The sequence below is a fragment of the Coregonus lavaretus genome, assembly GCF_964263955.1.
Source record: "Coregonus lavaretus genome assembly, chromosome: 3".
Taxonomy (NCBI): Eukaryota; Metazoa; Chordata; class Actinopteri; order Salmoniformes; family Salmonidae; genus Coregonus; species Coregonus lavaretus.
Window position 1 is genome coordinate 51803316 of NC_139990.1, and position 14832 is coordinate 51818147.

Genomic DNA, 14832 nt, shown 5'->3' on the forward strand with positions numbered 1-14832 from the left:
TCTCTCTCTCTCTCTCTCTCTCTCCATTCCTCTCTCACCAAACACAGGAAGTACACCTCCTGGGTGTCTCTCCCTTGTCTGTGATTGGTTGATGCAGGATAGCCGGGTGTGTCTGCACAGCACACTTAAGGCAGGTAAGGGCTGTAGATTCTAGAATCAAGGAAGGGGGAGGGGAGGCAAAGAGGAGCGAGAACACACTCACACACTCACACACTCACACACTCACACACTCACACACTCACACACTCACACACTCACACACTCACATAGCCACTCAGCAAACAAACACAGCCTACGCAGGCTTATAAAAACTTCCCTAACATTCCCTGGAGAAGTAGTAAAGTGGGAAAGAACTTCAAGTTCCACAGAAAAGGAAAGCTAGTTCTTCGGATCACAGTAACAGGATTGGGCAATGACAGAAAAGGGAGAGGGACTTATTTATGTCAGCTGTACTGTCAGTGCTGCTAGGGCGAGGAGTTTACCCTGAACACTTAACCTGACTAGGAAACCTTGGGGCCTGAGTCATTACAAATATTAATGATTTAAGTATGCAAACAGTCTTTTTATTCTCCATGAGGAATTACTGGAATCTGTAAGATCACTAAATAATGTAAATCCATAAGATAAAGTGTCAGATAAATGTATTTTAATGCTCCTCTCCATTTGTATTTTCTGGCCTGGGGTTCAATGAGTGTGGGGTGTCAGAGTGGAGGGAAGCTACACCTCCTCAGGATGGGAGACAGCAATCAATGGCAATTGAATGATTAAAATAATTTTTGGGAAAGAAACTAATCATCAAGTCTGTTCCAAAATATTTGTGGTGAAGCAACTGTATTTTCACATCTGTCTGTTCCACCTCTAGATAATCCTGTTGTAGCCTCATCCCATGATAAAAAATGCTTGAACTGGTGTGCTACCTTTTGTCTTTTCATGTAAATGCAGGTAGGAGCGTGCTAATTAGGTTGCAGTGACAATCAGACAGAGTAGAATCTTTTGTGAGGGGAAACAGGTTTGGGCTATATCACCATCACCACTCAATACAGTGATCAGTCTGTAAACAGCAGGGAGTGCTGTCTACTAGAGGATGACAGACAGACACAGTGAAGAAACTTTGTTGATCCTGGAGCATACTTTTTGTCTATTCCATTGTGAGCTTGATGTAGTTATTTCACTGTCAGTTGAGTTGAGTTTCCTCTGAAGAGTGGAAAGAATGGTAATCATCTTGAATTTAGTGACACATTCAGCCATGGTAGACATTCATGTGACTTCACCCTACATCAAACATCTCTCTAGTTTTAAACTGTGTGTATGCTATCAAACCTCTGATCTGTGTGATGATGTCTGGTTCATTCAGGCCTTAAACATATTATTTATAAATTGCCTAATGACTTGTAAGTAAATAAATATAGACAGCCTTATTGTATTTTATATCCTATATCATCTGAAGCTGTGCATTAATTAAGCTATCAATGTCGTTTCACAGATTTACACTGGCTAAAGTAATGGGAAAACACGAGAGAATGGCGAGGATTTAAATTCAGAACATCACTTGCTGTGTGATGTTTGTTCGTTCTTGCCACCCTTACCAAGAACTTCCCAACTACAAATTCCCAAATCAGCTGACAGGGTTGTGAAGCTGTCAAGGGAGGAAAATGACAACTACTGTGCTGCTCCACAGCAAGCTGTCACGGTTTCGGCCGAGGCTGCTCCTCCTCCTTGTTCGGGCAGGTTTCGGCGGTCGTCGTCCCCGGAGTACTAGCTATCACCGTTTGATGTTTTCGATGTCTGTTTTGTTTTGTCTGATTGTGTACACCTGTTTCCTGTTTGGTTGATTATGTCTCCTATAAGTTTCTCGTTTGGTTAGTCTTGTGTTGTGTGTTATTGTCCGCCTGTCGGTAGGAGCGGCGAGTTTCTGCTCTGTTTATTTGTTTGGTGTTTTTACGCACTGTTTGCGTAATCGCTCGCCTCTGTTTGTTTCGAGGCCCGTGTTTTGTATTTTGTCTTTATGACTAGTAAAGTCTGTTGGACTAAGCCTCTGTGTCCTGCGCCTGACTCCTACACCACAACCACATCAGTTCCTGACACAAGCAAATCGAGGAATCCAGCAGAAAGAGGACGTGTTTAACTACTCTTGTGGGGACCGGAAGTCCCCACAAGAATAGTAAACAAACAAATATTTGACCAACTGGGGACATTTTGTTAGTCCCCACGAGGTCAAATGCTATTTCTAGGGGGTTTAGGGTTAAGGTTAGAATTAGTGTTAGGGTTAGAATTACGTTAAGGGTTAGGAGCTAGGGTTAGTTTTAGGGTTAGGGTTAAGGTTAGGTTTTTCGGTTAGGGTTAGGGTTGAGGTTAGGGTTAAGGGTAAGCGTATGGGTTAGGGTTAGAGGTTAGGGAAAATAGGATTTTGGAAGGGACTGAATTGTGTATCCCCACAAGGTTAGCTGTACAAGACTGTGTGAGCGCACTTGTTTGAAATAGAAAAGCGTAGCGATAGCTACTGATAAAGAAGAAGACGAAGCAGCTGCTTTATAAGTGGGATGCACTGTTCAGCGCTACATCCCGAGGGGTTCGTGCTGATTGTACAGAGATTGTGACAGCCGGTTAAATGGCGTCCCTTGACAAGGCAAGAACAAGATGTATGTCAGGAGAAGTGCAGTATTATCACATTTTATTTGTCACATGCGCCGAATACAACAGATGTAGACCTTACTGTGAAATGCTTACTTACAAGCCCTTAACCAACAATGCAGTTCAAGAAATAGAGTTAAGAAAATATTTACTAAATAAACTAGGGGTGTCAAACGTCCGGCCCGCGGGCCGGATCAGGCCCGCAAACGGGTTTAATCCGGCCCGCGAGATGATTTTGTAAAGTATAAAAATTAGCTGCAATTTTTCAATAAAAGAAACTGCTGTTCCAATTGTGTCCACTGGATGGCGCAATAGCAATTGTGTTAAGCAAGCAAACTGTTTATGCCGGGGCAGAGCAAATAGGTCAAGCAAGTGCAGCCAGTCCGGATGAGCTACTTTGTTTTGCCCGCGATATTTATTACGGCTTCTACTTTTAACATTGTGCTTTGGCACCCTCATTGCCCCAATATGTCTCTGTCAAAAAAGAGAAAAGTGGACGCAGAGTGCAGAGTGTTCCAAGAAAAATGGTCATCCTTCTATTTATTCACGGAATTGAATGGGAAAGCTGTATGTTTGGTGTGTTCACAGCATGTTGCAGTGCTGAAAGAATATAACCTTCGTCGCCACTATGTGAGTCTTCATGCCGACAAATATGACAACTTTCAAGGACAGCGGAGAAGAGAGAAGGTGAATGGACTGTTGGTGGGTCTGAAGAAACAGCAGTCTGTGTTTACTCACAGCTGAGACATCAGTGACGCTGCAGTGAAAGCTAGCTACCTCATTGCTAATGAAATCGCAGTGGCTTCAAAACCATTTAGTGAGGGTGAATTTGTAAAAACATGCATGATGAAGGCAGCAGAGATTGTGTGCCCTGAAAAGCACCAGGCTTTTGCAAATATCAGCCTGACAAGAAACACAGTTGCAGACAGGATTTCCGATCTTTCAGTGGATTTGGACAGCCAGTTGAAGCAAAAAGTAAAGTAATTTATTGCGTTTTCGGTTGCAATTGATGAAAGCACGGACATTACAGATGTTGCACAACTGCCCATTTTCATCCGCGGAGTTGATGACACATTGACCGTCACCGAGGAGTTCGTGGAGTTGGTGCCGATGACACATACAACGACAGCAGCTGATATTTTCACTGCACTCGTCGGCGCGCTGGACAGGGTCGGAGTGGACTGGTCCTGCGCTGTCAGCCTGGCTACAAATGGTGCGCCCTCAATTATTGGGAAAAAAGCAGCGTTGTGACAAAGTTCAGAGAGAAAGTGCAATCTGCAAATGGAGGACGTGATTTTTGGACTTTTCACTGTATTTTGCACCAGGAGGCTTTGTGTTGCAAGTCATTAAAGATGGATAACGTCATGAATAAAACAAAGCTGCGCTCAAGGCTCACGCACAAGCACTTGAATCACATCCTGAAGTTGGCTGCCACTCAGGATGTGACGCCTGATATTGATGCGCTGGTGAAAGCTAAAAGATGCCAGGTATCAGGAGTCAAATAAACTATGCAACCCCACTTAAAGTGCTGCATGAGACACCCTGATATAGTTCTGTGATCTGTGATATACTTCTGTGAATCACTGAGGCATTGTGTGTTTGTGTGTTGTTTGTCCTCAGAATTTCAAATAACTTGAGGTGTTTTATGATTAATAGTGATGTTGTGCTTTTGGACACACTGTCCTCAGGCTCCAGCTTTATGTTTATATGTTTTTATGTTGATGTGCTATTGTTTTTAATTGTTTTTATTTTATTTGTATATTTAACCTATTCTTGACTCTGTGGTTCTTGCACTTGTTTGGGGAACAGGATTTCATTATTTGTATCTACATTTCTGCCTGAGAAATGACACCCTGATATAGTTCTGTGATCTGTGATATACTTCTGTGAATCACTGAGGCATTGTGTGTTTGTGTGTTCTTTTTCTTTAGAATTTTCAAATAAACTTCAGGTGTTTTATGATTAATAGTGATGTTGTGCTTGTACTATTTTGGACACACTGTCCTCAGGCTCCAGCTTTATGTTTTATGTTGATAGTATTAAAACAAAGAAAACAATCTGAAGTTGTTGTTTTTAAGTTATATATACCATGATTTTACCGGTCCGGCCCACTTGGGAATAGATTTTCCTCCATGTGGCCCCTGAGCTAAAATGAGTTTGACACCCCTGAAATAAACTAAAGTAAAAAACAAAAAGTAACACAATAAAATAACAATAATGAGGCTATATACAGGGGGTACCGGTACTGAGTCAATGTGCGGGGGTACAGGTTATTCGAGGTAGTTTGTACATGTAGGTAGGGGTAAAGTGGGGGGGGGGTCAATGTAAATAGTCCAGGTGGCCGTTTGATTAATTGTTCAGCAGTCTTATAGCTTGGGGGTAGAAGCTGTTAAGGAGCCTTTTGGACCTAGACTTGGTGCTCCGGTACAGCTTGCCATGCGGTAGCAGAGAGAACAGTCTATGACTTGGGTGACTGGAGTCTTTTACAATTTTTTGGGCCTTTCTCTGACACCGCCTAGTATATAGGTCCTGTATGGCAGGAAGCTTGGCCCCAGTGATGTATTGGGCCGTACGCACTACCCTCTGTAGCGCCTTACGGTCGGATGCCAAGCAGTTGTCATACCAGGCAGTGATGCAACCTGTCAGGATGCTCTCGATGGTGTAGCTTTAGAACTTTTTGAGGATCTGGGGACCCATGCAAAATCTTTTCAGTCTCCTGAGGGGGAAAAGGTGGTCTCTGACCTCCTCCCAATAGGCTGTCTCATCGTTGTCGGTGATCAGGCCTACGACTGTTGTGTTGTCAGCAAACTTAATGATGGTGTTGGAGTCGTGCTTGGCCATGCAGTCGTGGGTGAACAGGGAGTACAGGAGGGGACTAAGCACGCACCCCTGAGGCGCCTCAGTGTTGAGGATCAGCGTGGCAGATGTGTTGTTGCCTACCCTTACCACCTGGGGGCGGCCCGTCAGGAAGCCCAGGATCCAGTTGCAGAGGGAGGTGTTTAGTCCCAGGGTCCTTAGCTTAGTGATGAGCTTTGTGGGCACTATGGTGTTAAACGCTGAGCTGTAGTCAATGAACAGCATTCTCACATACAGTGGGGAGAACAAGTATTTGATACACTGCCGATTTTGCAGGTTTTCCTACTTACAAAGCATGTAGAGGTCTGTAATTTTTATCATAGGTACACTTCAACTGTGAGAGACGGAATCTAAAACAAAATCCAGAAAATCACACTGTATGATTTTTAAGTAATTAATTTGCATTTTATTGCATGACATAAGTATTTGATACATCAGAAAAGCAGAACTTAATATTTGGTACAGAAACCTTTGTTTGCAATTACAGAGATCATAAGTTTCCTGTAGGTCTTGACCAGGTTTGCACACACTGCAGCAGGGATTTTGGCCCACTCCTCCATACAGACCTTCTCCAGATCCTTCAGGTTTCGGGGCTGTCGCTGGGCAATACGGACTTTCAGCTCCCTACAAAGATTTTCTATTGGGTTCAGGTCTGGAGACTGGCTAGGCCACTCCAGGACTTTGAGATGCTTCTTACGGAGCCACTCCTTAGTTGCCCTGGCTGTGTGTTTCGGGTCGTTGTCATGCTGGAAGACCCAGCCACGACCCATCTTCAATGCTCTTACTGAGGGAAGGAGGTTGTTGGCCAAGATCTTGCGATACATGGCCCCATCCATCCTCCCCTCAATACGGTGCAGTCGTCCTGTCCGCTTTGCAGAAAAGCATCCCCAAAGAATGATGTTTCCACCTCCATGCTTCACGATTGGGATGGTGTTCTTGGGGTTGTACTCATCCTTCTTCTTCCTCCAAACACGGCGAGTGGAGTTTAGACCAAAAAGCTATATTTCTGTCTCATCAGACCACATGACCTTCTCCCATTCCTCCTCTGGATCATCCAGATGGTAATTGGCAAACTTCAGACGGGCCTGGACATGCGCTGGTTTGAGCAGAGGGACCTTGCGTGCGCTGCAGGATTTTAATCCATGACGGTGTAGTGTGTTACTAATGGTTTTCTTTGAGACTGTGGTCCCAGCTCTCTTCAGGTCATTGACCAGGTCCTACCATGTAGTTCTGGGCTGATCCCTCACCTTTCTCATGATCATTGATGCCCCACGAGGTGAGATCTTGCATGGAGCCCCAGACAGAGGGTGATTGACCATCATCTTGAACTTCTTCCATTTTCTAATAATTGCGCCAACAGTTGTTGCCTTCTCACCAAGCTGCTTGCCTATTGTCCTGTAGCCCATCCCAGACTTGTGCAGGTCTACAATTTTATCCCTGATGTCCTTACACAGCTCTCTGGTCTTGGCCATTGTGGAGAGGTTGGAGTCTGTTTGATTGAGTGTGTGGACAGGTGTCTTTTATACAGGTAACGTTTAAACAGGTGCAGTTAATACAGGTAATGAGTGGAGAACAGGAGGGCTTCTTAAAGAAAAAATAACAGGTCTGTGAGTGCCGGAATTCTTACTGGTTGGTAGGTGATCAAATACTTATGTCATGCAATAAAATGTAAATTAATTACTTAAAAATCATACAATGTGATTTTCTGGATTTTTGTTTTAGATTCCGTCTCTCACAGTTTAAGTGTACCTATGATAACAATTACAGACCTCTACATGCTTTGTAAGTAGGAAAACCTGCAAAATCGGCAGTGTATCAAATACTTGTTCTCCCCACTGTAGGTGTTCCTTTTGTCCAGGTGGGAAAGGGCAGTGTGGAGTGCGATTGAGATTGCGTCATCATAAGGAGAATTATACTTGGAATACGGAGGAGGAATGGAGGGGAAAAGAGAGGCAGAGGAGATCTAAGAGAGAGAGGGAGGAAGAAGGTGAGCTTGAGTCGGTTAAAAATGGCGGAGAAAGTACAGTACAGAGGGATAAACCAACAAGTGATTTATATGTTTCAGTAAGATTGGATTTTTGACATTTATAGCAATGGTTATCAACTGTACTGCAGTGATGGAACGTAAGTCGCAGAAAATAGAGGTTGTGGTGGCAGCTGCAGAGAGGTATTTGGGTGTGCAAGATTTGACATCAGAAGAGTTACAGGGTGTGTTAAGTGGTGGTGTCCCATCCTTTCAGGCTGTTGGCCTGAAGTAGGACTAAATAGATTTATATAGTGGAGTATGGTTATATTTATTATCATTTTATTTTTTAGTGATTGTAGTGGGGGGTTTTTTAAAGCAAAGTATAAGGGAGTTATACTCCAGTCTAGTAGGTGGCGGTAATGCAACATTTATTGGATGCCAACCGCGGTTAAACCTCATCGAAGGAGAAGAACAGAGTTGTGAAGAATCAACTAGTTCCGCTTGTTACAACTACAGTCACATGCTTTTTCTTGTTTAGTGCCACTTCCGCATCTGACATTATAAAGTAACGCTAGACACTGCATAATGATTTTATAGCATAAATCGTTTCTATTAAAGTACATTTTAAAGCAGACTGTTAACGAACATTGTTTTGTGATTTACGTGATCGAATTTGATTACCAGGTGTTAGTCTGTTGCATTTGCAAGACAAAACAGGGGACACAGTATCCCATTTAGCTAGCTTAGCTTGCTTTTGCTAGCTACTTGATCAGCTAGATTGTAGCCACTTCAACCTACACTATTCATTGGCTACACTAACGGAATAGCTGGCTACAGCTTTTCAGAATGAAGGTATGTCTAAAAGTTGTTACAGAGGCGAGAGGTGTATTCAGGATGCGTAACGTTCTAAAACGTTTCAAAAGTTGCATGAGAGCTGCTTTGTTATTTACCGCTTTATCATCTATTTCGCTATGATTTACTGCATCTACCACGGTGTTTGTCAAACTCGTTTCTGAAATGTAACGTTCAATTCAACAGTTACGTTCGACAGTTTTGCCTTGAGCGCTCACGGAACGTTGCAGTAACCATCCTGAATGCACCTTAGGTCAGGGGTGTGTAAGTCAAGATGGCGGGATAGTTTCATTTCCTTCTGCAAACAGAGATGTTATGCCGCGTTCAGAACAACTGTGAACTCGGAAATCTCCGACGTCGAGTGTTCAAGACAACTGGGAACTCAGGAAAAAAACGAGCACAGATTTTTATTTTTATTTTTAAACTGTCCTCCAACTCGTAATTCCAACTCGGGAACTATAACTAGGGCCTCTTTCTAGAGCTCCGACTTTCCGAGCTGAAGATCACTGACGTTATGATTTGACCTCGTATTTTTCCGAGTTCCCAATTGTCTGGAACGCACCAGTATTGTAAGGGGCTTTGCTGCGTCATTTTAGTTTTGTCTTGGTAGGCCTACTTGCTCATGAGATGTATAATGTCTTAGGAATCAAAGAAAAAGTGACATACAGAGTGTACAAAGCATTAGGAACACCTTCCTAATATTGAGTTTTGCCCTCAGAACAGCCTAAATTCGTTGGGACTCTACAAGATGTCGAAAGCGTTCCACAGGGATGCTGGCCCATGTTGACGCCAATGCTTCCCACAGTTGTCAAGTTGGCTGGATGTCCTTTGGGTGATGGACCATTCTTTATACACACGGGAAACTGTTGTGAAAAACCCAGCAGCGTTGCAGTTGTTGACACACAAACCGATGTGCTTGGGCACCTACAACCATACCCCCTTCAAAGGCACTTAAATATTTTGTCTTGCCCATTCACTCTCTGAATGGCACACATATACAATCAATGTGCTTAAAAATCCTTCTTTAACCTGTCTTATCCCCTTCATCTATATTGATTGAAGTGGATTTATCAGGTGACATCAATAAGGGATCATAGCTTTCACCTGGTCAGTCTCATGGAAAGAGCAAGTGTTCCTAATGTTTTGTACCATCATTGTAATATCACAAGGAAGGTGTTTTTTCTCAGTAGTCCTACTACAACATTTAAAAGTGCAGCACTCGCTTAATGCTTTTATCAGTGTCATTGTTTCAAAATGAATTGGTTAGGCAATGAATCAGTCCTGCAGTGAAACAGACCAAATAAGCCTTACTAAGTATAGTATTTTAATCGTGTACGATTATATATTTCCCCCAGGTGTCCATGCCCCCCCCCTGCACAGCGACGTCTGTGCGGCTGTTAGTTCTGGCTGTTCAGCTGGTCCTGTTGGTGTGTGGAGGCCAGGCCAGTGACAACACCAAGAGGTGTAAACTGTTCTCTGAGTCCCTGGCAGAACGGAAGGTCCTCAGTCTTCTAGAACCACTCACTAACAAGAAGTAAGGAATTACCAAAATAGAAGAAAACGTAGAAATATCTGTGGTATGTCCCATTGCTTTACAAGGTGAGGGGTATCAAAGCAAGTGTTTATCAGCAAAAAAGTAAGACTCCACGCACACTGACGTCGGTTGCTTGGGGAGATGAAATTCAACTTTGTCAGCTGTCACGGAAATTAGCTTTGCATGAAGGTGTAAAAAGGGTATTGATCAGCAGTCAGGAGGCCACGTTAAGCTTGGAAACTCCCGTAGTTTTCCAGAGAGTGTTCATTTTAGTCTACTTCACCGTTGTAACGTCACATGTAACACTTAGACAAGGTAACGTTACCTCACAGTTTTTTGTTCACGGTTCCCTTGGTTACAGTTTCTCGGTGGAGACTAAAAGCGGCAAGGAGAGCTACACGTACCAGTTCCAGGTGTGTGGGGATGCGGGGAAAACGGTAGGAGCGGGACTCGTTCAGACCGGGAAAGATGAGAAAGTGCTTGGCCTGTACAATGCAACACAGGCTATCGGAGGAAGTAAGAATGTCCGGGTTCTTTATCTTTTCCTTTGAAAAAGTCATGTGACAGTCGTATCAGTATGTTACGGTATGTTCTAGTATCTCAGAAAGTCTGCTGTAGCATGACCAGATATAGTGATACCCTTTCTCTCTTCCCTTCATCGCTCTCGCTCTCTCTCTGCTACCCATCACCCCCTACAGGTGACTGGGTGATGCTGATCTACAGCAACGGCACCAAGTATGAAGGCCACTGTTCCAAGGAGATGAGGAAAGCCATTGTCATGATCTCCTGCAACAGAGGAGTGGAAATGGTGAGAGAGGGAAGGGAGGGTTTGGGCCGTATTCTTCAATGTCTATAGACCATTGTGGTGTGATGATTTGACATGCCTATCTCGCTTTCTCCCTGTCACGAACTGATGCACACCTCTCTACATCCCCTCCTATCGTCCTCCCTCTTCCTTCCTCCCTTTCTTTCTCTCACTCTCCCCATTTACCTCTATCTCTTAGGGGAAGCTGGAAGTGGTGTTGGAGGATAGGGAGAGGGAGAGGGACTGTTTCTATCTGTTTGAACTGGACTCCAGTGCAGTCTGTCCCGCTCTGCCATCCCAGCTCAGTGCAGGCTCCATAATACTCATAATGTTAGTACTAAGATTATGCACCCTTCTGGATTACACACACTCATTTGACTACAAAAATACTCACACACTTATCCCCAACCCGCTTGCTGGCACACAGGGCAGCAACAAAGGCTCTCCATTTCTGGCTCTCCAACACAAATACTCAATACCCTATGAAATGGACTTGTCATTCGCTCACAACAAACAAAGCTACAAGACCAAGCAAAACTGAACGGAGAAATGAATGGTCATATTTACATATTTATTGGTATTCATTATGATAATGGTCTCTTATTTCCTCAACGCTTAACACAGCAGAACACCAGAAGAATTATCACTGTGAATCATTGTGATGTTTGTTCATGTGTCAATTAATGGGATGGGTTTCCAACTAGAGATTTGACACAGTCATATTTTTTCATTCATTCCTCTCTACCTCAGTGGGTTCGTCCTCTTGTCACTGTACCTCATTTGTGGATTCCTCTACCAGCGGTTGATTGTCGGGGCCAAAGGGTTGCAACAGTTCCCCAATTATGTCTTCTGGACGCAGGTTGGCAACCTGGCAGCGGTGAGTGTTTGTAGAGGTCACAACACTGTCTCACATCAGACGGCGTCACTCCTACGTGAAGCTCGTCCCTCAAAATATCTGTCTTGTGGGACGTGGACCTCATCTAAAAAAAATCTAGATTTTCCTAATCTGCCTAACACTAGTTCCTAATTCTGAAAAGCACTCCTCTCTTGGTAGCTATGACACACTGGCTACTACGGCAAATCATGCTTGATCAGCTGAGCAAACTTGCTCCAGCTAGCAGCCTAGTGCAAGCTTGTTTGAATGGCCATACAGTAGCTAGTTTGCCAGCTTGTTGATGAAGTACGGCAGCAAATTTATGGGACTGTTCTTAGAAATCAGCATGTATCTGACTCGGACAGATGGCACTGTGCCTCGCTACTTTGTAACATTTGACCAACGCGATAATGTCACAGAGAGCAGTCATCTGTGCTGTAGAACTCGGCGCGCTAATCACGGCAGAACAGATATCATGAAAACTAATTTGTGCGTTAGCTGGAACTTCACTACACTAGCTAGCTAGAGGGAGTATTCAGCATTGAGTGGGTGAACTGGCGTTGTTAGCATCCCTGCCTTTCGTTTCATATGGATTGATTTGAGACTGGTTCAGCCAGCAAGCAGACACGAGCTAGCTAGCAAATGTTTGTGCACATTTCGAATGTCATAAATACTGATTATACCACCAGAAAATACCGTAGCTAGAGAATTAGGTAGTGAAGACTTGCTCATGAAAAAAACATCAATATTAGCTACAGGTTTATTGTTTTTGGTAAGATTAACTCTGACTCTTTTGAGGATGAAAGGGGGTTTAGTGGACGATGTCACCTTGGTAACATTTTCAAACTTCTTTATAGCTATGCAATGAGTGTTTGCGAGTTATCAGATAGATCAGTGCAGATGGCCGTTGTGCTATCTGACGTGAGACAATGGACGTCACATATCTCTCTGGTCCAATCCCAAACCAAACCCTATCCTCTACGAGTGTTTAGGTCAGAAGAGGATATATGGGTTGATTTTGGGATTCAGTATCTGTGTTGGAGGGTATATGGGTTGATTTGGTATTCAGTGTCTATGTTGAAGGAGGGTATATGGGTTGATTTTGGATTCATGGTCTATGTTGAAGAGGGGTATGGGTGGATTTTTGGATTCTATGTCGGAGGAGGGTATATGGGTTGATTTGGGATTCAGTGTGTATGTTGAAGGCCACATTTATGCATTACTTTAGGGCACTTAGCTGTTCTGTGAGGGCTGGGATTGGCTAGACAGTTATAACTCTCTTCTCATTCTCTCTCACCCTCAGGATGGATGTAATTTTGTGTGTAGGACACAGGGCCCCGAAGAGGAACCTCCCACATACAGGGGCGTGTCCACAGAGCCAGAGGAGGAGCCAGAAGAGAGGGATGACCACTTGCTTCCCATGTGATCTGATGACGTCAGTAGTGGGAGGGATCTATCCCGTGTGACGCTTTTGACGCTTCGGATAGATATTGCCCTTACGCACAGATCTAGGATCATCACTTACTCTCTCCAAATCCAGAGAAACATAAAACTGACTTCAGTTCAGTGTCTAGGCGCAACTTCATCCTAGTTCGTTTTGACAGTTTCAGGGACAAGTTTAGAGGTGGGCACACCAGTTTATGGAATGTTGGAAGATCGGTCTGTGACATCTGACTCCCAAACACTTAGTTCATTATATTAGATGATAAGTCACCTCCCCTGGTTTGCATGGCCCAGGCGTCATTATTTGGAGGTGGCAACCAAAACCTGGATACACTTTTTTTCCTTTCATGAACTGGAGTGGCCACCTCTGGATGGAGAGTGATGTCTCAAAAACGGACTCTGTTACATCTGGCACAATACAAGGGTCGTTACTAGTTAACGCAGCCACAAAGTCATGAACCCCGCCTATTTCTACAATGTATCTTATTACAATCTGATTTTAAACCTAACTAACCTTAATCACACTGATAACCTGATGCCTAACCCTGACCTTAAATTAATTTATATGATAGAGCCAATTTTGACTTTGGGGCTGTGTTATCTAGTGGAAACCGAAAGGCCTTTCTACATGACTGACATATGTTAGTGTGGACACAATGCATCCATAGGAACCGTTTCTAACACGACTCCCATCCAGTTTGTTTTAGTAGCTGATGGCTGTACTGACTCGTAGGTCACACTTTATATGAAGGTCTGCTTGCTCATACATTGCTTAGAATCCTTTTTACATGGTAATATCACAGTAAGTGAATACATGCAGGCTTGTTATTCACGATTAATATGCTTACAGGTCATCGGTCATCAGCCTTGACCAAAATGTACTTCTGACCCATTACACCTTTTCCTTAGCTTTTGAAGAGTAGGGTTGGGACCAATTCCATTTTAATTCAGTTGCCATCAGTTCACTTCCTAAATTGACAAAATTGAAATGGCATTGACCCCAACCATTCCTACTGTTATGTTGCGTTCATAACCAAGTGGGAAGGTGGTAATTACCAGTTGTGAAGTCGTAAATAACAGTTGGATGCATTCACGTTCTTTGAACTCGTTGAGAAAAGCCAATTGGCTAATGGCAAACAAGCGGCGTCAACTGTAAATTAAAGTACAGCTTTCACGCTTGTGAACAAATGATAGTGTTCAAAAACCATATGAATAGATTGCCTTTTATAAATAATGTTTTGTTGCATTTAACAGCCAAAAATGCTGTTATCTAGGTACTTTCCTTAGTAGGTGACGTCAGAGGTCACCATGTGGGACAAGTCGGAGCTCAGGGATGATAGACAAGTTTCCCACTAGTAATTACCAGTTGGAAGGGTGTTCAAGTGGATTTTTTCCATCATATGTGGTAAATACCTCCTTCCCACTTGGTTATGATACTGAGGACATTGATTATGATTTTGTAATATAATGCTGTGATTGAACAGGACCTTCATAAGGAAAAAGAAGACACTTTGCGTTCAACAGTAAAATGGAGGAACTGAAGTCATTTATATAATCATGAAAAATACAAATGTATTATGTGCTATCTGTGACGTGGGTGAATATTTTTGTTTGTTTCCTTTGTGGTGTTCTTAAAAAAAAATACTTGGCCCATAGCACTCGCTTAGTTCAATCAGGACCTGAAAGATAGCATTAGTTAGACCTGACCCAGGGCAACAGGCCCCAATGAGACGTGGAGAAACGGATCAGAACTAAACCTGATCTGGGTTCAATGGATTTGGTCAGTTCTGACTTTGGCTTTAGTTTGTGATGCTATTTGTTCTTACTTTTGCATCAAAAACAAAAATATGAATAAAGTGTGTTTGATTACA

The 14832-nt window shown here is 43.3% G+C and overlaps 1 protein-coding gene across 1 annotated transcript; it reads left to right on the plus strand.

Annotated features, from left to right (window-relative positions):
• The first annotated feature begins 7971 nt into the window (after positions 1-7971).
• LOC311125597 (cation-dependent mannose-6-phosphate receptor-like) lies at positions 7972-14832 on the plus strand. The gene is made up of 7 exons (XM_084158419.1): positions 7972-8305; positions 9661-9839; positions 10201-10355; positions 10538-10647; positions 10844-10974; positions 11395-11521; positions 12822-14832. Exons 1-7 carry the CDS (start codon positions 8300-8302, stop codon positions 12942-12944), a joined length of 831 nt encoding a protein of 276 aa, XP_084014545.1. The 5' UTR covers positions 7972-8299; the 3' UTR covers positions 12945-14832.

Bases quoted from the DNA above. Each gene is read 5' to 3' on its own strand.
- LOC311125597 (XM_084158419.1), top strand. The intron at 10,648-10,843 runs GTGAGAGAGGGA...TCTATCTCTTAG, and splicing joins GCAACAGAGGAGTGGAAATG to GGGAAGCTGGAAGTGGTGTT. The intron at 11,522-12,821 runs GTGAGTGTTTGT...TCTCACCCTCAG, and splicing joins AGGTTGGCAACCTGGCAGCG to GATGGATGTAATTTTGTGTG.